Raw genomic sequence first — 22370 nt, forward strand, 5'->3', positions numbered from 1 at the left:
TTTGGATGAGGGAGCAGCTTCTTGGCATTTGAGCCCTGTCTCTGCCCACACAGCTCCTCTCTGCTGACTGGGCTGCCTCCCCCACATACAGTAGGATGTGTACCTTCAGGAGTTGAGAACACGACTCTGACAGCCTCTCATTGTGCTTGCTCCAGGCTACCATGGCAACAGGTGTTCATTCCAGCAGCTGCTCCACAGCCAGCCTGGCTTTCCTCTCTCAAAGTTCTGCCTCAGCATTTGCAAACACATCAGAACCAACCTGCCAGGGGACAGCCTCGAGGCCCAGGTCACCTTAGTATTGACCTCTGACTCTACACTAACAGAGCAACTTGCAAATAAGAAGCTCCAGCTCCACAATCAAGATACTGGCATCTTGGACCAGCTGTGCTTGGGCTCAAGTCGCTCATCTGTAAAATGTGCACGTCCAGCAAAGTGTCTTTCCAAGTTGGGGGTAGTGACTCGTTAGGAGGTATATGAGCTTCCTATTTCTGCTGTAACAAGTTAATACAAACTTAGTGGCTTAGAATAAGTTATTTTACATCTCTGGAATTCAGACGTCCAAAACGGGGCAGCAGAGCTGTGTTCTTCTGGAGGCTCGAGGGGAGAAGCCATTTCTTTGCCATTCCCGACCGCTGTAGGCTGCCCACGTTCCTTGGCCTGGGGACATCACTCCATCTTCTGCTTCCACTGGGACATCTTTTCTGATTCCACCACTTGTTTTATTGGGAGCCTTGTGATTGGGCCCACTTGGATAATCTCCCTGCATCAAGACACTTAACCCATCTGCAAAGTCCATTTGGGGCCATCAGTAGACAACAATATTAAGTTTTTGGTGATTAGGATGTGGATATGTTCCAAGTGGCCGTTATGCAGCCTACAACCCGGGTCAGGAGGCCATTTAAGGGGCTGACATTTTTTTCAAATGCCATTGTAAGAAATGCAGCACATGTAATATTTCTGGTTCTGATGTGTAACACTATCATGGCATAGTCACAGAAAAAGTTTGAATCCAAGCCCATTCGTTTCCGCCAGGAATGTTTTACTTGCATTCCAGAAAGCTAGAATCTTATAGTATTCTTTCCTGCTTCCAGAGGAGATTGTTGGTCTTTAATTGGATTGGAAGTACACAAAAGAGAAACTAAATCCCTTAAATTCTTGGGGAAAATTGTCTACTTATTTGAAAGAGTAATTTGGGTTAGGAAATACTACGATACCAGATGAACTTCCCTCTCTACAAGGGAAAGGAAACCGGGTATTCCCAAGGAAATAATGCCAATGATTAGGGATGAGTTCTTGCCCCCCTCATCTTGTAGGGGTGACTTTTTGTCCCCCTCATCTTGAATATATGTGAATAGAAGGGTGTAAAAGACATTAAAATCACTTAACGCACCCCCAGAAAAGGGCTGTCACTAAATCCTGTTATTGATTGACTTCACTGGCACTGCCAGTTTTAGCGGGTGGTGGTGAGAAAAAGCTGAGTGACAGGAATCAATTAAGTCAGAAATATGCTTATTCACATCCACGTAGACCAAAGCCTGCACAGGGGATTGTGGAAACGTACTATATTCTCTAAAGAAGAATGACTGCAAGAAACAGTCCTTGAACTCCATCTAACCTTAATGAGACAGAAAAGCAAGAGGCTTACTTCCACCACTTTATTTGAAAACCCGATTAGTGATTTAACATTATAGTTCTTTTCTTGCGCAGGTAACCGATGAAGCCGAGAGTTCCCACAACGCCTGCTAAGGCAACCCCAGCCACCACAGTTTTAAAGGCAACAAAACCAGCAGTCCCATGCCCTTTGGACTCCACAGCGCCTGGAAAGGAAGCAGACATTCCAGTCTTAAGATCGTATTTAAATCGCGTGTAAGTTGAAGCTGAAACTTTACATGTAAGCTCCCCAGAGAAGGAAGTGAATTTAAACTTCAAAAGGACTCGTCTGGGATGCTTGCAACAGCATAGTCCTACCCCTCCAGCCAAACCCCCCCCTCTCCCGACCCCACTCCCACAGCTGGCATTTCCTCCTTGCTTTTACTCCCCTCAAGATCAGACGGGCCGACACCCGGAAAGGACCTTACGGTCCCAAGCGTGCCGTTTAACATTCTGGCACTGACAGATGTGGTTAGTTGTCCCAAGGGCATGGTCTCTTGCAGGTTGTTAGCTAGGGATTTAAGAGAGCTTAATGACAAGTTCGAGGCCTACAATTATGACTATTGGGGGTGAGGATATGGGACAACAATAACATCAACAATAAAGGCTTAAGTTTGGTAGTAACAAGACATGTCTTTGAAACTCTAAGTCTCACTTTTAGAAATATACCCTGACGTCCTTGAATCGTAGGCCAAGATTTAAGGTTTCCATCGTGGCATTAGTGACAAAACTGGAAGTAACGCAGATGGAATTCTTTCTAGTTATTAACAGTGAGAGGTCTCTTTGCAGATATAAGATGGCTAAAACAAATAGTTACGGACGAGTAGGTACAATATATGATCCCACTCGTGGGGAGGGGAGACTTGGGGAAGGGTACACAAGAGACTTAACAGAGCCTACTGCTGGGAAGAGACTATTATTCCCTTCTTGTTTCTCATGAGCATGTATTATCTATGCACAATTAAATTTGACAGAAACCCAAGAAGCTGAGTCCAAGAAGTACCCAAGGCTTTAAATCCATACCTCTGAGTGAAGAGCCGTCTAACAGGAGGATGGGGCCCGGGAGACTGACTATCATTTTCTCTTCCTCAGTGGCCCCTGTGGCTGGAGACAGACAGTTTGACCTCTGAGATAATGGACAGTGGTAAGAAGTATGCTGATGGAATACACAGAGCAGCTCTCTGCGGAGGCCATGCTCTGTATAGTTTTGCCTGCCTTTGCAGAAGAGGCAAATGCCTTACTGTAAAAGCAGGAGGAACTGTGAAAGAATATCCAAAGACAGAATTTAGAGTCTGCTTAGACTCAGGAAGAGTGACTTGAGAGTCAGGTCTGCAGAGGGTCAGGCTGAAACCCACGTGCAAAAACAAACTTGTCCACAGGACTGATTGAGAACCTGTCCATCTCAGGCTCACAGGTAATGCAGACTGAGTTAAGGTTTCTTGGACTCTTGGGACTAGGTAAAGAGTGAGGTGCTCATTCTTAAGTTCTCAAAGACTGAGGCTTGCTTTAAGCACACTCATGTTAAGGAGGACTTGAAATTTTTACCTCGTTTGCTTCTAGACGACACAAGGCAATTCACAGAACACAGAGGGGGTTCGGGAGAGAGTCGATTGCAGATTAAGGCACTGCAATGGAAGTAGACCTGGAGATGGGAGAAGAATTGAGTGGAATCGATGCTCTCACATTCGACGTGACCCAGGCGACTCGTTAATCACTTACCAAGTGAGGGAACTCCTGGGCCCCTGACACAAAGGCAAAGGTCTTCACGTCAAACCTCTGATAGTGACTAGGATAGGCCACGGAGGAGCCAACTGGATGGAAGGTGGTCCTGTGGTTGTCCAGGTTGTATTCACAGCTGAAAGGCACATTTCAGGGAGGGACATCAGCTACATTCACCCCACGGTCTAACACAATGTTTGCTCAAGTTCAGTTACACATAAAACCTTCAGGAATATTGCTGTACCTTCTACCTGTACATTTTATTGAATATACCTCTGATCTGGCCTATCCAACATATCCACGAAGTCATGTTGTTCATGCTAGTCTTTCTTTTATGTGTTAATACAATTTAACATCAAGAATTAAGTTTTATGTGTAGCTCTTCAGATGACACTGGTTTAACTCTTATTAATCTGAGTGTCTATTATATCCCAGGCAGTTAGTATATGTTGGTAACAAAAAAAAGGTAGAGATGTGCCCTTTTATATCTTAGATGCTAGCAGAGGGTGGTAGCTGCAAAGTAGTATGTTAGGTTGTATGTAAGCACTTAGGAAAGAAGAGTTAGACCAAGGTAAGGGGGCAGGAGGGTCAAGGTAGCTTCAAAAAGAAGGGGACACTTGCTCTACAGTGGAATTTGACACAACATTGTAAAATGATTATAAATCAATAAAAAAAAGTTAAAAAAAAGAGAAGGGGATATTTGAGTAAAATTTTAATGGACTGAAGGAATGAGCTGCATGAATGTGCTGGCTACACACGGTCCTGTGTACCTGGCAGGAGTGTACCTGGAGATTACAAGCTTAGCAGGTTACAACAGCTTCATTTTTACAACAGCTTTAAAGACAACTAAGTACAGTGCTACCCAGGTACAGACCCCTGCAGGTGCTGGTCCTCTCCACTTTGCCAGCACACGAGTGGGTGTTGTCACAACTTCAGAGCATCATGGTGTTCGGGTCTAGAATCAGATGGGCATTCAAATCCTACGATTTATTAAATATTACTTTGGGCTAGTTATTTAAGCAGCAAGCTTGGGTTTCTTCATGAAGTGAAATGACCTGTGTCTCTTATGGAGTGAGGTTCAAATGCACGTGGAGGACATAGCACAATGCTTGTCACAGGGTAGGTATTCAGTAAATGTATAGGAACTAGGTATTTATTTTCTCTCCAGATAATAGAGGATTAAAGCCAGATTTCCTTGGGAAGGATCCTATTCTTTTAGATTCAAGGATAATAGGAAAGCATAAATTATTAGATCAAAGACTGTTTGCTAAGAAACAAGGATAAAAATCAGGGCCTTTGATATAGCACTTCTCTCAAGCCCAAATGCATTTTAATTCTCTTTACTGGCAGTCTGAGTGATCAGCTGGTCTACTTTGTGTCGAGAGTACATACCCATCCACTACAATATTCCACTGGGGGCGAGAGGCTGGATCCACGGTGGGCGTTGCCCAGCAGTCATCTAAGACCAGCTTGATGTTGGGGTCTGTCCTGTTTAAGACTCTCACTTCTAGGTAAATCGGTTGGCGGAGGTATCTCACCAGAGGGTACTCCTTGTCCCCATAGGGCTGCAGGTAGGAGTTATCTGAAATGGAGTAGAAGCCTCTCCAGTTCTCAGGTAGTTGATGGCCACGACAGGTGCTTGAGCATTACTAATGCTCTCATCTGGTGGCATCAGAAAGTTCATTTTGCAGACTTACCCTATGATCCAGCAATCCCACTCCTGGGCATGGATCTGGAGGAAAGTCTAATTCGAAAAGATGCATATACCCTGATGTTCACAGCAACATTATTTACAATAGCCAAGGTATGAAAGCAAGCTAAATGTCCATTGACAGATGATTTGATAAAGAAGATGTGGTGTGTATGTGTGTGTATATATATGTGTGTGTGTATACACACACACACACACAATGGAATACAACTCAGCCAAAAAATGCATAAAATACTATTTGCAGCAGCATGGATGGACCTGGAGATTGTCATACTACGTGAAGTAAGCCAGAAAGAGAAAGAAAAATACTATATGATATCACTTATATGTGGAATCTAAAAAACTGACACAAATGAACTTATTTAGAAAAGAGAAACAGACTTGCGTACATAGAAAACAAACTTATGGTTACCAGGGAGGGAAAGGGGGGTAGAGGGATAAATTGGGAGTTTGGGATTTGCAGACACTACTATGTATAAAATTAATAAACCACAAGGTCCTACTGTGTGGCACAGGGAACTATATTCAATACCTTGTAATACCCTATAATGAAAAATATGAAAAGGAATATATATATATATATATTCAGATATAGAGAGATACATTCAGATAGAGAGAGAGAGATACATTCAGATATAGATATATAAATATATGAATCACTATACTGTACACCAGAAATTAACACATTGTAAACAGACTACAACAATAAAAAAGTTCATTTTAGGGAAGAGTTTCCTGAAAGTATTTAAGCAGATGTTTTAGGTTATAAAGTCTCACCTGGGTAGGTCTGCAGGGTCAAGGCAAGTGGACCTGGCTTCACTGAGGCCACTGGAGGAGGAAGACTTTCAACACTGCTACTTATTAGCACGTTACTGCTGCTGTAATGGCATCTCACTGTCATTCTGTAAGAATGGGTGGGTGAGTGTTAAGAATTTTAGGTTAAAAGACTGCTTGAGTTTAAACGGGAGCTTAAAAAGTCAAGTAGTGATTGTGTCACACCTGAATTCACTGTCTCTGGAAATTGTGCTTGGAGGAAGATCCACCCAGAGAGCATGTATCTCATTTTTATAGACGACTTTGTCATTCTTGAACTTAAAATTAGAGCAAGGTTAGAGAGAGTGGTTAATCAGTTATCTCAAAAGTAAGTCTTAACTCCTTGCTTAACCCCTTGCTGCTACTAACCTTACGTCTTGTTCCACATCCATTCAGGGGTATGCGAAAGCGTACCAGCCCCTGAGATGGAGCTTTGAAGGTTGGCTGGCAGGAGGAGTCTCCTACCCTGAGGGTATCCAAGTTGAGAGCTGGTTTTGTCTGGTGGCTGTAGACCTCCACGTCCATAAACCCATCCTGAGTACACAGCTCACCTGAAACTAGATAGGGGTGAGAGTTTTTAAAACAATTTGTCTGCCACGTCCTCTACCAACCTTGAAGTGTGATGAAAGTCTGGATTTTTACCATGAGACACTAGAATGTGTCATAAGTCTTCATTTGGGAAAAACACTTTGATAAGCAGCTTAAATCTTCATTTGGGAAAAACACTTTGATAAGCAGCTTAAATCTTTGTTTGGGAAAACACCTTGATAAGCAGCTTGAGTTACAAGGGGAGACACTTGAAGGTGCCTAGGCACCAGTGAGGTGGCTCTGTATGAGCAGAAGGATTTTTCATCCAAGTGAAGAGGGAGCAGGAAACGTGGGAAGAAGCACCGGGTTGGGTAACAGACCCACGATAATACCCTGATGAGGCTGTAAGTCTAAGCACCTTGTGCCATTATGTCCCTTCCTCCAAGACTCACAAATTTTGAGTGGTTTGAGGGGGAAGCTGAAGCAGCAACTAATTTGTCCTATTTGGCTTGACTTGATACAGGTCAGCGACTCCCAAGAGCACAGGGGCAGAGGCAGTACTGAACAAGAGGAAACACCCACTTCCATATTCTTTGAAAAATTTTCAGGAGTTTGGGGAAAAACTTGTAGTCTCTCTAGTCTCAGGTATAAGGCAATCTTGATTAGATGTTGGCCTTGGGCTCCCAACACGCAGTAGACCCAGGTTACTAAACATGAAACTGTTGTGAGACCTACCTGTATGTATATTTTAGAACTAGTATCTTCCTTAGATCTCTTAGACTGATATTTTCTGATCCAACCAGTCTTTCGTTTCCTCCAAGTATAAGCAGTACAGAGTCCGAACTTCTACCTACTTTCCCTAGGCAAGAGCTGAGGGAAGAAGGATGTAGGGAACCGTTCAAGAAAAGTGGTCTTTACCTATAGAAACTGTTGGTTCACAGGGACACTCAGGGTAAATCACCATGGATACAGTCTCCAGTTGAATGTGAAAGGTCAGCTTGAGTGAAGGTAAGTAGAACTGATAGGGTAGGCACTTTTCAGGGAACTGAAATGAAAGAATGTCAGTTAGCAGCCACAGCCGGTTGGGACCCAGAACACTCACAAGAGAGGCAGGAAGGAAATACATTGAAACCTGCAAGGCACACTCCAGACTTAATATGGTCTCCCTTTAAGTCAGAACAAGAGACCCTATCACTTCTCCAGACCAGGATCCTTCTTCTCTTGGCAGGAAATTTATTGCTTTAAACTCATGCCCTCAAGGACCCAACACTGTATGTTCTTTGTACTAGGCACTAGAGGTTGAATTAACAGATCAAATTCCAAAGACCGAATACCTTGCCAAGCCAGGAGTGAAAAGAACTCTACAAGTGTTATTGCAAAGCACACACCAACTTAAGATTATTCTCTGGTATCCCTGACAATGCTCTGGTGTCCCTGGCAATTGTACCAGTTGAGACCAGCCTCAATGTGGACAGTTGGGGGCACCTGTTTGAATCAAGCTGCCCTGTGTTAATAGGGCATAAGACGTTCATCATTATTCGGTAGAAGTTTGTACTGTCTAATGAATTGAGAAACTCAGGAAAACTAGGAAGAATTCCATTACAGTTAAACAGGCTTGGTGTTCGAGAATGAATTTCAGTTACTTGAGAATTCACTTACGCAAGGTTTTCAAATGAGGCCTTCCTAATCTTGAATATTTTACACCAGCAGTTAGACTTTATGGACAAGTCAGCATTTATATCAGGGTGGCCTGAAAAGCTATGCTTCAGTCATGCTTCCATGAAGTTCAGTGAATGATAATGGAACATACTTTTGTTTTGAGAAGAGTTTTGCTGAAATGCAACCGCAAGCCATTTGTTGTTTCTGCATCAATCCCATTGTGGTGCAGCTGGCTCACATCAATAGTCCTATTTTCAAAGCTCACAGATTTTAACTTCCCAGGAAACTCTGGTATGGTGAGAGTCATGTGTGTGGCGTTACAGGTTACAGGATCTAGAAGGAATGAGAGAGGGATCAGCTTTGATTAAGCCCCTAGGAAAATGTCTCCCATACCTGGAGTTGCCCCTTCCTAGGCTCTTACCTGACATACAAATGATTCTTGATGATAAGATGATCGTCTGCCCGGGAGATACATGCGTGAGCTTCAGGGGTACCATGTAGAGATGACTGTTACCTTGCTGAGGAGAGGCATTTTCAAAGACATTGGTTGATCTGAATGACTTTAATTTGTAACCAATGTTAGAATAATCAGGGTAAACATACTCAACTACTGGGCATTGTTTTGGCTCAAGTAGAATTTAGGCATTTTGTCCAATAATTGTTCAACAGGTGCTCTAGTTTTAAAATTTTGTACTTTATAATATCTGATAAGGTAGTGCCTACTGTAGCTGATCATTTCTAGGGAGATATGAGCTCTTGTTTTATGACTATTTTATGGTATCAGCATTCACTTTATGGTATCAGCATTCAGAGAGAATGTTTAAGATTCAGCAGTCTGTTTATACTCAGTGCACAGCAGGACTGTTAGAATGGCTGACATTTGAGCACGTAGGTACCAAGACCTGTTCTGAGTACTTTGGCACATTAACTCATTTAACATAGTACCTTGATTGTTGGCCCAAAGAGCACCAGTACCTACTGTAAACACAGCAGAGGACAATGATAAAACAGAAAATCTTAATTTATAAAGGAATTTTGTAGTACCCTAGTTCTACAGTGTGTAGTAAAGTTAGATCTCTGGGGAAGAGGGAGAACAGATTGAAGTAAGGACCACATCTGTTTTGTTCTCATTGTTGTCTTTAGTACTCAGACAGTACTTGGTGCATAGTAGGCACTGAGATAACTGTTGAGTGAGTTGTATTCTTAATTTGAGGACATGTTTGAGATCATGCTTGGATTTAGAAATTTTGACCTGTGCCTGAGTGGTGGTATTAAAAAAGGTTCACACCCACCGAGTAGTGAGTCACTCCAGTGGCATGGAATGACACTTGGACGTTCATCTTCTGGTTACCAATCAGGAGATTATATCCTTGCATCATGGCCTCTTGAAAGGTCAGAGTTTGGGCTCTTTCACCATCACCAACTGTAATGGTCCATCCCATCCGAGGTTTGGATTCCTAAAGTCAAAAGCTTCATTTAGAGGGATGATGTTCCCCTTGACTCCAGGACTATTGTCTATTTAATATTTTAATGAGGATTGAAGTTATGTCACCTTTAATGTAGAACTAAAGTTTACTTAGGCTTGTAATTTAAAAATAACTTCCATACCGTTCTTGCAGCTGCATTTTCATCAGCCATGCCAGGAAAAAAGTGAAAGGTAAACTGGAAGACAAAAAGATGTGAGGTTTTTGATTTGGAGAAGGTTGCTGAAGTCATGTTACCTGACAGTATGTGGAAAACACCCAGAGCAACTGCTGCATGGTTCTGTTACACTGCAAAGCCTGGCTGTTGGATGTCTTAGAAGCATGGGATCAGGCATGAATCCTAGCAGTGCCCTTAGACATCATTTCCTCTTTGAGCCTTTGATACCAAAAGGCAATTGGTGGGAATACACCACTAACATCAATGGACAGATCTCCCAGACAGAAAAAAAATTGATAAGGCAACAGAGATCCTAAATGGTACTATAGAACAGTTAGACTTAAATTGATATTTTCAGGACATTATATCCAAAAAAACAGTACACATCCTTCAAGTGTACATGGAACATTCCCTAAGATAGGCCACATACTCTGACACAAAACAAGCCTCAACAAATTTAAGAGGATACAAATTATTTCAAGCAAGTTTTCTGGTCATAACAGCGTGAAACTAGAAATCAATCACAGAAAGAAACAAAAAATTGCATGGAGACTAAACAACATACTACTAAAAAACCAATGGGTCAATGATGAAATAAAAGAGACAATTAAAAACCCCCCTGAGACAAATGACAATGAAAACAACCACACAAAATCTGAAATGGAGCAAAAACAGCCTAGGAGGGAAGTTCACAGCAGTACAGGCCTTCTTCAAAAAACAAGAAAAATTTCAAATAAACAAGCTTACCTACCACCTAAAAGAACTAGAAAAAGAACAAACAAAAGACAGTTGGAAGACCTAAGCTCCCTTCCAGTTGTAAGTTGAGATACTAGATTCTTTAATTTACAGCTTTTCACTATGTTCATAGAAATCAAGTACTGTGTCGAGCCATGCAGTTCCGTTATTGTTATAATAAAGTATGAATATTTTTATTCATTGTTGATGTTAGCCATGTTAGACTATAAAGTCCATGGGCTTTTTTGCTCATTTACTCTATCCTAGCATCTGGCATAGGGCCTGGCGCATGACAGGTATCCAACTGGTCAAGCGACTGATTGCAGACACCAGTTGAATCCTTTTTATTGCTAGACATGATGTGCTGAGCACTGTTATCTACTTTCTCAGTCAATTCTTAAAGCCATTCTATGAAGTGTGAATTGTCCCCCACTTCAGATTTGGAAACAAATTCTCAATATTGTTCGGAAATCAATCAATCCAAAGCCACACAGCAAGTCAGTGGTGAATACAGGATTGCAATCCTGATCCTGTTCTGAAGCCCAGCTCTGTCTAGACCACATTTCCCCTGCAGTAGCCAGATGAGAAGGCAGTCAGCCTGCTTCACTCACAGACATGAAATCCTTCGTGCAGACAGTGGATCCTGAATGCTGCTCATGGCTGTTTGCTTGCATCACTGGACAGCTGACCTGATACGTGAGACCATCTTGTCTTAAAACAGCAGTGTTGTCCGTGAGTTTGATGGTCATCTGGTGCTGGCCAAGCTGTAGAAAATGGTATGGTAAGAACAGAATGCTAGTGCTTAAGTGAGAAAGGGAATTCCAGAATACCATCCGACTGACAAAACCCTTAAAGTTTATCAGTACCCCAGGTTCTAGAATATACCTCATTTCTTTACCAGGAGACTCTCTAGCTAGCCTCTTTAGATATCCAGGAAAGACGCATGCATTGGCAAAGAACAGTTCTTGAGTGTTAGAGCTCAGGGTCCAGTTTTTATTTTCTTCTTACGTTGATGTCTGAGTAGCAAGTTACTGGTTGATTTGGGGCCTCTACCAAAAGATTCAAATACACTTATTGAGCACCTATGTAGCAACCATTGTGCTGGGTCTGGACAGAGCCATTTTGCTATTTCTCCTGGCTCAGGAAACTCACCAGCCTAAAGTAGGGGTTAGCCAACCTTTTTGTTGTTGTTAAATGCTAATATTTAGACTTTGTAAGCCACATACTATTTCTCACACGTTTTAAAAACGCTAACAAAAACCATTCTTAGCTGGAGGACCATCACACAGACCATGGGCTGGATATGGCCATTCACAGATTGTAGTTTACTGACCTCTTATCTAAAGGAATGCATCTTTAAGCTTCCCTGAAGTTGGGAAGGGCTGTTTTAGAGGGGAACGTTTTAATTGCTGGAGATCTTCACTATAGAATAAGATGAAGTAGCCTATTAAGGCAGACAGACTTCTAGGACACATCCCAGACCTATTAAGTCATCAACTCAATGAACTAATTCAGTGCTTTAAGTTCCCTAAGTGATTGTTTGCACACACAAGTTTGAGAACTACTTAGATTGCTTTTATTGGGCAGTACTGTTGCTTGACAAGAGGAAATCCTCCTGTTCAGCTGCTGCGTGCCTTCCAACACACATTTTTACAGCAGAGAGTTACCAGCATTCTATCTGCCGGCACCAAAAGAGCTTCCTCTTTCCCATGCGGGTCACAGATCAGGATAAATCACGTTTGATTACTTATTGTGCCCAGGTGCTATGCCAAGACCTTCATCTGTGTTGTGTCATTAATCATTAAATACCTTACGGAGAGGCTATCAAAATCCATTTTCCATTGGCCAAGGAGAAGCTAACTTGCCCAAGATCACACCTAGATAGTGTCAGAGTCAGAGAGCAAGACCGAGGCCTCCACTCCAGGGTTTCTCAGCCTCAGCACTGGCACGTTAGGTCTAAAATGTCTTTTATGGGAGGCTGCTGTGTGCCAAGGAGGCTACTTAGCAAGATGCTTGGCTTGTACCCACGAGATGCCAGTAGCTGCCCTTCCCCTCTTCTCCCCCCCAGCTGTGAAAACCAAGACTGTCTCCAATTATTGCGAGATGTTCTCTGGGATGATAAACAAACAAACAAAACCTCCCTGATTGAGAGCCTCTGCTCTATCCCAAAGCCTTAACTCCTAGATTACTACTTCCCACGTCACTCCTCAAACAGTCACTTACCACTCTTTTGGTACACGTTTCATATGGGGCCTCCAGGGTAAGCTTTTCTGGGTCCAGAACATAAGTACAGTTCAGCATTTCAAGACCAAGGGGATCTACAGAAGTGAGAGCAGTTTAGACAGGAGATGGCCAGTAAGTACATTCCAGTGACACTGAGTCAACCAAAGCTACATAGCCAAGACTGCCAATCCATTTCTAAGGTCTGTCAGTCACTTCACTTTTTATTTTCCCAGCTGGGTGATATAACCCCAGCTCTGACAGATGCTGTGATTTGAAGATAGAAGTTTCCTAGGGGATTCTGAGATAAGACAGATTTCCAAGGAAAGATTTCCAAGGAAAGAGAAGGTCTTCCACTCTTGGAAGCATCACGGAATTCAGTGAGCCTGTGTATCATGGGATTTGGATACCAACGGCTCCAGAGTTTGTGTGCTCTGCTCCCCAGAAAAGTGGAGCCAGGCTTGAGCCAAGGCTTTCTACTAAGTAAGACCAAGATGAAATATTAGACGTTACTCACCCACGACAGATGTGTGCCATGTCTTGTTGGCAAGAATGCTTGGAAACTCCACTGTCATTCTATTTTCATGGCAAATGACAGTGCCTGAAAGAGCAAAAGAAGCACATGGGGCATCTTTGAACAACAGGAGGCATGACTCCCATGGAAGTATAACAAGGGACCTCGCCTCTCCAACAGGCATCAGGGAAGATGCCAGTTGGGAGAGGCAAAACTTGTCCCCCACTCCTGGGGAGCTTCAAAATTGGTAGAAAAGACAAAACTACAATGCAAGATACCAAGAACTGCAAGGAAGTTATCAATTAAGTGCCTAGGGCTTTCTAAAATACTCCAGGGATAAGCCTGGATTGGGGTTAACAAGCGCGCATGCAGGAACCAGGCTGGAACCTTGTCAGGGAAGGCTGATGGAGATGGGGATGGTAGGTCTGTGAAGAAATGGAGAAAAGTTTTGGCTAAAGATTTTTTTCAATTTGAAGTTTAAAAAGTGTCCCCAGGTAAGCCTAAGGACACTCTTTTTTAAAGACTAAACAATCTGTTTATAACCTGTCGCTGTGCATCCTTTGGTTCAGGTGAAAGGATCAAAAAACTCGTTGCAAGTGGAACAGCTCTGATTTTGTCTGTTCCACTGACGCTTTCCTGAAGCATGAGTATGTGTTTGAAGAGGAATGCTACTGGAGATGGGGGCTTAGTGTTGTGGTTTGCTGTTCTGTAGATGCCATAAAGCTTGAGGCAGGGAGGGAGTAGAAAGTAATGCAGATGCTTTTGCAAGCTATTTCATTTACTTGGTAGAGCAAGTGATAGGCAAGCAATGGAAAAAAAACCTAGGGATTTGATCAAGGTAAGAGGGGGAATGAGTGAAGATTGTCTAACCCATGTTTGTGTTTCTTGGCCATTTAGTCATCCTAGCTGCAATCTGTTCCCTTACCCAAGAGGCCTACCTGGGAAGTCTTGATTCACCAGCTGATTAACATCTACTGAGTTCACCGAAGTCAGAAGGGCGAAGAGTAGAGAAAGGGACCTGTAGGTGATGGAGGGCATGGGGGAGAGCGTTAAGGAGGAATAAACTTCAGCAGACATGACTTTACAACCCCTCCCTTCTGCCCCCAGAATGACTCACCTCCAGTCTGCTCTGAATCGGCTTGAGAGTCTCCTACTGTCTGCTCTCTGCCTGGATGCCATGACCAAAAGCACCACCCAGTCAACCAGGCAGAGGGCTTGGCTGCTCTGCGCTTTTACAGCAGGAAGCAGGACATGTCCCCGCCCTCTCCCCATTGGAGACACCTGAATCTTCTCCAGCCTTCTCAGCTGAGAGGAAGGGGTTTGGGAAGGAAGAGGCTTTCTGGAAGGCCTGTGAAAAGTAGAGCTCTGCCCCTCCTGACGTTTGCAGTGGGTGCTCCACCAGCTGCTCTGCGGGTCAGCCGTGAAAACTGAGTTCCTTGAAATTGGCTCCTGCTGAATAAATTGGTGTTTTTCTCCAAAACACTGGGAAAAATTAAGATCTCTAAATCTTTACAACTCATACGTAGAGTGAAGGAGTGTGGTGGGGTTATTTTTTTAATTTAATTTTTATTTTTTTAAAATATATTTTGATTTCTTGCTTAATTAATTTATTTATTCTATTTATTTATTTTTTAGGAAAGAACAGCCCTTGTTCCCACTATCTTTAAGTAACAACCCTTTCAAGTTACTGCTGGTCTTCTGGCTATTGTGAACATCACCTTGGCAAAGGGCATGAAGAAGTACTTTAAAAAAATGGACAAAGCATTATTTTCCCTCAAGGATAGATTTTAAGCTTACTTTTTTTTTTTAAAAAAAATGCAGAGAATTACAGAAGGATATAGAGAAAAAGAAAAAGTCATCTAAATTTTATCACTGCTCATACTAATAATACGTAACTAATAGAATGTAACTTTATGGTCTTTTTTTACAAACACCACACACGCTTAAAAACAACCACCACCACCTGGGATCAAAGTATAAATTATGTTTGTCTGCTTCATATGTCATGGACATTTTCCATATCAAACAAAAGGTCTCTATGACCATTTTAAAGATTTCATAATACTCAATGTCTAGATAAATTGGTGTTTAACTGTTCCCTAATGATGGACATTAAAATAGCTTCCAATTTTTCATCATTATAAACAATAATTTGTTGGACATTCTTGTACATTTCCCTGGTTAACTCTCAGGAAAATTTCCTAGAAGTAGGAATTCTGGGTCAAAGGGAATAGTGATCTAAATTAAGAATATCATACTGGGTTACAATAGGGAGTTTACAGGTGGGGAAATTGAGAAAAAGTAACTTGCCCAAGCTTTACCATCTGGGTGTCAGGGCCAGGGTCAGATTGAGAACTCAGATTTTCTGAGACTTAATCAACACCTTTTCAGCATTTCTCATTGTTCTTTGAGACACCTTGCTGTCTGCAGCCCATGCTCCATAAGAGGTGATAATGCTCAAATTCTGTGCACATAGGGGGGTGGCATTTGCAACGATTGATTTATGTGTTGTTCTTTTTATGATTTATGTCTTTGTGATGTAACTTGAGGAGTAATCTTCATTCCCTGTTACAGGTGTCTGAAATACTGTTAGTCAGTGTAGAGTTTCCCCTACCTTCCTCGATCAAAATGATCACCTGGGGTTCTGGTTAATCTGGATCCCACCCAAAAGCTACTGAATCAAGCTCTCCAGGGGAAGGGCCTGGGGTATGTTTAATAAGCCAGGTGAGCCCTATGCTCAGGGAAATTTGGAAAATACCTGGAGGGAGGAGGTAGGCAGGAAGATGAGCGATGCCAGTGGTTAACTTAACCTCTTTATGGGAATTGGTTGATTAGATTATATCCCAGTGGAATGGAGAGAGGGAGTGAAATCCAGGATAAGCAGGTTTTGGGGGGTAGAGATGGTGAAAGGATTTAAATTCTTTAGCAGGAACATGACAGCAATATTTACTCCTCAGCATTTTTTCCAAAAGTGGCACCTTTTCTGATAAGGGTGATGAATACACCAGAGATTGATTTCATTTGCCCTCCCTGACCTAGCCAGTGCTGTGCTTGGTACAGTCACGGAACCACTAGCTCCAGGCCCATAAGAATCAATGCCGCATAAGTGTACAAGGATGCAAATAGTTTGGTGTAGCCAGCCTTGAGAATGAGAAAGACATGGTCTCTCCACAATAAGATGGTGTCTCATACCACTAGTTAGGAACAACTAAAATCTTTACAAAAATGATAGATCCTCAATATTTTACTAAATAAACAGTAGGATCTCTTTCATATGTATGTTTTCCACATTCTTTTCAATGAGCCTTTTTAAGGATGCTTATAGCTACAAGGTGCTCCCTCTCTTCTGTGACTGCCCTGGTCTCCACCTGACTTATGAGGTCACTTCTCAGCTGCTCCTCACCAGGCATTTCTTTTTTTTTTTTTTTTGAGAGTTTTAGATTGTTATGCAAAACAACAATGCAGTGCTGTTGCCTCATTTGGGCAGGTGCCCTCCTTAGTTTCTGAAATGTAGTTCTTATGAACAACAGTTTCTAATTCTTAAATTCTAATCCGGTTGCCATATTTTCCACAACAATTGCAAAAATATTCGTTGAAGATGACCTAAATGTTATCATCAGAAGATGGTTAGATAAATTCTGGAATACCCTTCAGGTACTAAAATAAACCTGTGGATTCAACTGGATATATGAACACTGATATTAAAGACATCCACAACAAACTGGAGTATTGGAGCTGCATAATTAGTATGTTTTCATATTTTACTTTAAAAAAAGAAAAGTGAGAAAACTATGTTGTCTATATATTTGTGTCTACATATGGGCATATAAATGCATGTTTGCATTTATATACTGGGGAGCTAGCACATTACCCGGAGGAGGAGACAGTGCAGGTATCCAGGCAGCCCATCCCAATCCAGCCATGCTAGACATTGACAGCTGTTGCCTGTTCTGACTTGTTTGTGTTCTTGCTGTACTGATTATAAATATGTGTTAGGTATCATCCCTGGAATAGGAATAGGGAGATGGGATACATGATTTTTTAAAAACTTCGTTCACTTCTTTTTTTATTTTTTATTTTGTAAGTTGAAGTATAATCAGTTTACAATGTGTCCATTTCTGGTGTTCAGCATGATGTTTCAGTCAAACAGATACATATGTTTATTTGTTGTCATGTTCTTTTTCATTTTTGGTTACTACAAGATATTGAATGTTGTGCCATATGCTATACAGAAGGAATTTGTTGTTTATCTATTTTATATATAGTAGTCAGTATCTCCAAATCTCAAATTCCCAATTTATCCCTTTCCACCCACTTTCCCCCTGGGTAAACATAAGTTTGTAAGTTTGTTTTCTATGTCTGTGAGTCTGTTTCTGTTTTGTAAATAAGTTCATTTGTGTCTGGTTTTTTTTTTTAGATTCCACATATGAGTGATATCATATGGTAGTTTTCTTTCTCTTTCTGGCTTATTGCACTTAGAATGACAAACTCCAGGTCCATGCATGTCGCTGCAAATAGCATTATTTTATTCTTTTTTATGGCTGAGTAATATTCCATTGTGTCAATACTTACCACAACTTATTTATTCAGTCATCTGTCGATAGACATTTAGGTTGTTTCCATTGTCATAGTGCTGCTATGAACATTGGGGTCCATGTATCTTTTCAAATTAGAGCTTCCTCCAGATACATGCCCAGGAATGGGATTGCTAGATCATATGATAAGTTTATTTTTAGTTTTTAAAGGAATCTCCATACTGTTTTCCATAATAGCTGCACCAAACTACATTCCCACAAACAGTGTAGGAGGGTTCCCTTTTCTCCACACCCTCTCCAGCATTTACTGTTTGTGGATTTTTTAACAATGGCCATTCTTACTGGTGTGGGGTAAAACTTCACTGTAGTTTTGATTTGCATTTCTCTGATAATTTGTCATATTGAGCATTTTTTCATGTGCCTATTGGCCACTTGTATGGCTTCACTGGAGAATTGCTTGTTTAGGTCTTCTGTCCATTTTTGGCTTGGGTTTTGTTGTTGTTGTTAAGTTGTATGAATTGTTTATATATTCTGGAAATTAAGCCCTCGCAAAAACTTCTTTCACTTCTGTATTGATTGAATTGTCTTGCTGATAAATAACCAATTAAAATAATTTAAAAATGATAAAAGTAAATCTGATTTGTATATGAGTGAGCTATAGAAGCTATAGAATGAAATGCCCATGAATTCGACCTTTATAGTATAAATGTATAGGTGAGTGGATCTGGTTCATGAGGCTTTCAAAGTCCAACTTCCTATTATAAAATGAAGAAACTAAGCCTACAAGGTTTTGTGACTTGCAGCAAGTTAATAGCAGATCCAGGGAGAAACCAGGTCTTCTGATGTCTACTCCCAGGCTTGTTCTATGATTCAAGAATCCGTTTGAATTTCTGGGTGCATATGTGTAAGGGGGTGTTTTAAAACTCCATGCTTCACTTGCAGTTCATTTAACTTTAAAAGTACAATATGGCATTAATATGAATTTACCAGTATTAGATACATATGAAATATAACAATTTCTATCAGTTATGCTAATATAGCTTAAAATAGCTTTCAAATATCAAATATGAATTTAACTTGGAAAAATGAGATAGATGTTAATGAGAATGTTCTTGAACATTACATGGTACTTCTTTTACCTATGCAATGTAACTACGCAATGTTTATGTCATTTTTCCACTTTGGATCTCTAGACAGATCCAAATTGAATGTGCCTTGTAACTAATGGATTCAAAGAGAACTAGGACAAGAGCAGAAACAGCCTTGTCAAACTGTTAATATAAAGATAAGGAAGCTTAGTTAAATGAATAACAGACAAGGCTCAGAAGTTCTAAATAAAAACTCATTTACATACAAGTATCAACAAAGATTACTCCATAGCTAGTGTTGCAGAAAAGCATGTGACAGCTCAGTGTTATAGCTCAGGGTTATAGCTCAGGGTTACAGCTCGATGTTACAGTTCAGTTGTGACAGCAACCTGGATCCGGGAGAGAGACCAAGCAGCACTTGGAGACTTGCAGAACTCAGGTTTACTACATCAGTGGGCCCAGAGGAGTTAACACTCCAAGCTCTGGACTCCGTCTGTAGGTTTACACAGGTTTTTATAGGCTACCAGTCTAGACTTTGCAACATTTTGTAACATCATATGCAAATAAGGTATAATAAAGGTGACTAATTAGGAACAAGCTTTATAGAAATGGACCACTCAGGAGTGAGCTCCATGCACATGAAGTGCTACAAATGGACCAATCAGGAGTTAGCACAGGGAACCAATAGAATTTTAGGGATAAGTTCCACTTTCTTAGAAGTAAGCTGTTTCAGAGGCAAAAAGCGAGATAATGCCACCAGGCCAGGGAACCAGATGATGCTGGCAGGGGGTTAGTGGCCCTGCCTGGGGGATCTGCTAGTCTTTTTCATGGGGCTTCCCACCTCACTAGTAGCTAGGGTAATGGTTGCCACAGAAGTAAAGAAAATGCTTCCTTGGCAATACAACATAGTCGTTTTAGTTGGTATAATATCAGATGTTAAAGTTCTTAAGGCGATGTAGCAGATCAGTTGTCAAGGTCCCAGTCTTCCACCTCTCCCTGGACTCCTATCCTTTGCAACATGATTTGCAGTTAGCCTGGTCCCCCCTCGCTCCTCCTTCCGCCTGAATCTGGCTGGCCTTGTGACTTGCTTTGGCCAAGAGAATGAGGTGAAGTGACGGTGTGCCAGTTCTGAGAGTAGGTCCCTCGAGGCCTGTACACATATGCACGCTCTCTCAGCATTCTGCATTCACCATGAGAACAAACCCAGGCTAGCCTGCCAGATGATAAACAACCACAAGGAGCAGAGACAGGTCATCTAAGCTGAGGCTGTCCTAGAGCAGCCAGTTCCCAGCCAACCCGCCAGTTGACTGCCGATGAATGAGTGAGCCAAGCCAAGGTCAGCCGAGCACAGAGGAATTGACCAGTTGACTGTAGACTTGTGTGCTAAATCAATGCTTATTGTTTTAAGCCACTTGATTTTGGGTGGTTTGTTAGGCAGCATAATTGTGGCAATAGTTGTCAGAGATTTTTATTTAGAATTCCTATTTCAAAAAGAGTCCAGCTTTAAATTATGAAACTACAGATATTCTGCTAGGGAGCAATCTATGAAACTGTGAAGCCTCAAAGGAAGCAAGAGGACCATTTGTGCTGGTGCAGAAACAGACTGCCTTTGAGGGGTTTGCTTTCTCATGGGAGAGAACAAATGACTACTTATGTAACAAATAAACCCTAAGCAGAGATATGCAAAATTAAATACACGCAGGCATATTCTCTCCTGTCCAGCACCCTTTGCTCTTCTTTTGGTAGTAACATCATGGTGGGCTTTGGGGACCTCTTTCCCGCTAAGTATAATCTTGGTGAGACTTTCAGTCAGGCTGCCTCCATCACCCTTTGGACAAGGGGTGGGCACATGACTGAAACTAATCAAACTGTGAAATTTGAGTCTCCATCAGGGTAACACGGGTTGAAGCTCAACCCATTCCCTGAAGGGTTGTCTCTTACTCAAGTAACACCCAGCTGTGTTAAATCTCCCTTCACTAAATCTCTGTAATCCACCGCTCCTTCTTTGGGTTCTCCTGCAGGTTTTATAATACACATCTTTATTATTCGCATCTCACACAGAGTACTGGAGAAGAGTAGGTGGTCCTCAGAAACTCTGTGATTTGATGAGTCTCTGTAGGAAGGAGAGAAGGGAATTTGTGTTCCAGTCCACCGTGTATAGGTCCTGTGCTGGACGCTGATGCATAAACATTCAAGGTAGACATAAGAAAAGGAAATGAAGGCTTCTTGAGGTGAATTTCCCCTCCAGCTGATAGCTACTAAGTAGAAAGCTGTTATGGACTGAATGTGTTTCCCTCAAAATTCATATTGAAGCCCCCACCTCCCACCATCGGAAAATCCTAGGTACCTCAGAATGTGATTGTATTTGGAGCTAGGGTCTTTACAAAGGTGATTAATGTAAAATGAGGTCATTAGGATCGGCTCTAGTGCAATATGACTGGTGTCCTTATAAAAAGAAGGAATTTGGGCATGGACACATGCAGAGGGAAGACAATGTGAAGACACAGGGGGAAGACGACCTTCTACAAATCAAGGACAGAGGCCTGGAACAGATCCATCTCACAGCTCTCAGAAGAAACCAACCCTGCCAACACTCTGATCTCAGACTTCCAGCTCCCAGAAATATAAGAAAAAAACAATTCTGTTGTTTAAGTCACCCACTTTGAGGTACTTTTTAATGGCAGCCTTAGAAAACCATTAGCAATTCCCAGATTGAAATACAACTCTGTGTGACTATAAAATATCTACTCTTCTTACAGAATCTTAAGGTGGAGGATTAAAAATAAATAAAAGCCAGGACCCAGTTGTCGTTCTTATTATTGAAAAGAAAAACGCAGAGGAAAGAGAAGAATGGTTGAGGAAATAAGCTGATTCTACATCTATGATTGACTTAAAGAAGGGAGAGACTTTCTCTCTTAATACTACTAGTGTTACCACTTCTACTTCTAAAACTACTACTGCGGGCTTACATTCATTGAGTACTGACTGCATACCACATCATGCACTAAGTGTCTTACAAATGTTAACTTAGCAATTACTTGCAATAGACCTGTGACTAATAATTGGAAAAATCCCATTTTTATTTTACTGATGAGGAAACTGAGACTCAGAGAGAATTAGCCCAAGTTAATGGAGGCTCTAGTTGCTGACTTAGGAGTCTATGTTCTTAACCATTACTGTACTCTGGTTTTGTTTCAACACAATGCCTGGCATTCACATGTGCTGGTCTTCTCAGTCCAACTGTCAGCTTTGAGAGAGTTGGATGGTTTTGATGGTATATGATAATCTGCTAAAGGGTGCTTTAACACACTTCCTTTGTGGTAGATTCTGCCATCTTGACACAAAATGGCAACTAGTGTAGGTTTTCCAGTGATCACCGTTCCTAAAGCTTTTATAGAATTTAAGCTTTGGGTGAGGACTCATATCATATGATTATGTTGACTGAGGTCTTTAATTCATAAAACCAATAATTAATTAGGAAGGGGAAAAGGCATAAGAAAAAAGGAAATTTGTCCAGCTAACAAAGTCAGTTGATTCAAGTACAGAATTTAAAATCA

At 41.5% G+C, this 22370-nt stretch overlaps 2 protein-coding genes across 3 annotated transcripts in view; one reads left to right on the plus strand and one right to left on the minus strand.

The window, feature by feature from the left end:
- The window catches only part of LDAF1 (lipid droplet assembly factor 1), a 24634-nt gene extending 22355 nt beyond the window's left edge, over positions 1-2279 (plus strand). Inside the window, exon 6 of the mRNA XM_072942741.1 lies at positions 1708-2279. Coding sequence (XP_072798842.1) covers positions 1708-1711 — 4 coding nt within the window. The 3' untranslated portion in view covers positions 1712-2279. The remainder of the gene's footprint in view (positions 1-1707) is intronic.
- ZP2 (zona pellucida glycoprotein 2) lies at positions 1642-14392 on the minus strand. 2 transcript variants are annotated; one of them, XM_006212121.3, is made up of 18 exons: positions 14308-14392; positions 14129-14208; positions 13194-13277; positions 12680-12774; positions 11068-11220; positions 9701-9742; positions 9373-9537; positions 8502-8598; positions 8232-8413; positions 7340-7466; positions 6263-6450; positions 6080-6171; positions 5858-5982; positions 4762-4951; positions 3370-3505; positions 3196-3292; positions 2674-2754; positions 1642-1817 (listed from the first exon to the last, which is right to left on the minus strand). In XM_006212121.3, the coding sequence occupies exons 1-18, from the start codon at positions 14367-14369 to the stop codon at positions 1672-1674; spliced, it is 2142 nt and encodes a 713-aa protein (XP_006212183.2). In that variant the 5' UTR covers positions 14370-14392; the 3' UTR covers positions 1642-1671. The 2 variants fall into 2 exon arrangements, with proteins under 2 accessions (XP_006212183.2, XP_072798832.1); XM_072942731.1 differs by having other exon boundaries at positions 14129-14217; positions 14308-14369.
- Between the last annotated feature and the right edge of the window lie 7978 nt (positions 14393-22370).

Source organism: Vicugna pacos, chromosome 18 (genome assembly GCF_048564905.1).
Source record: "Vicugna pacos chromosome 18, VicPac4, whole genome shotgun sequence".
Lineage (NCBI taxonomy): Eukaryota > Metazoa > Chordata > Mammalia > Artiodactyla > Camelidae > Vicugna > Vicugna pacos.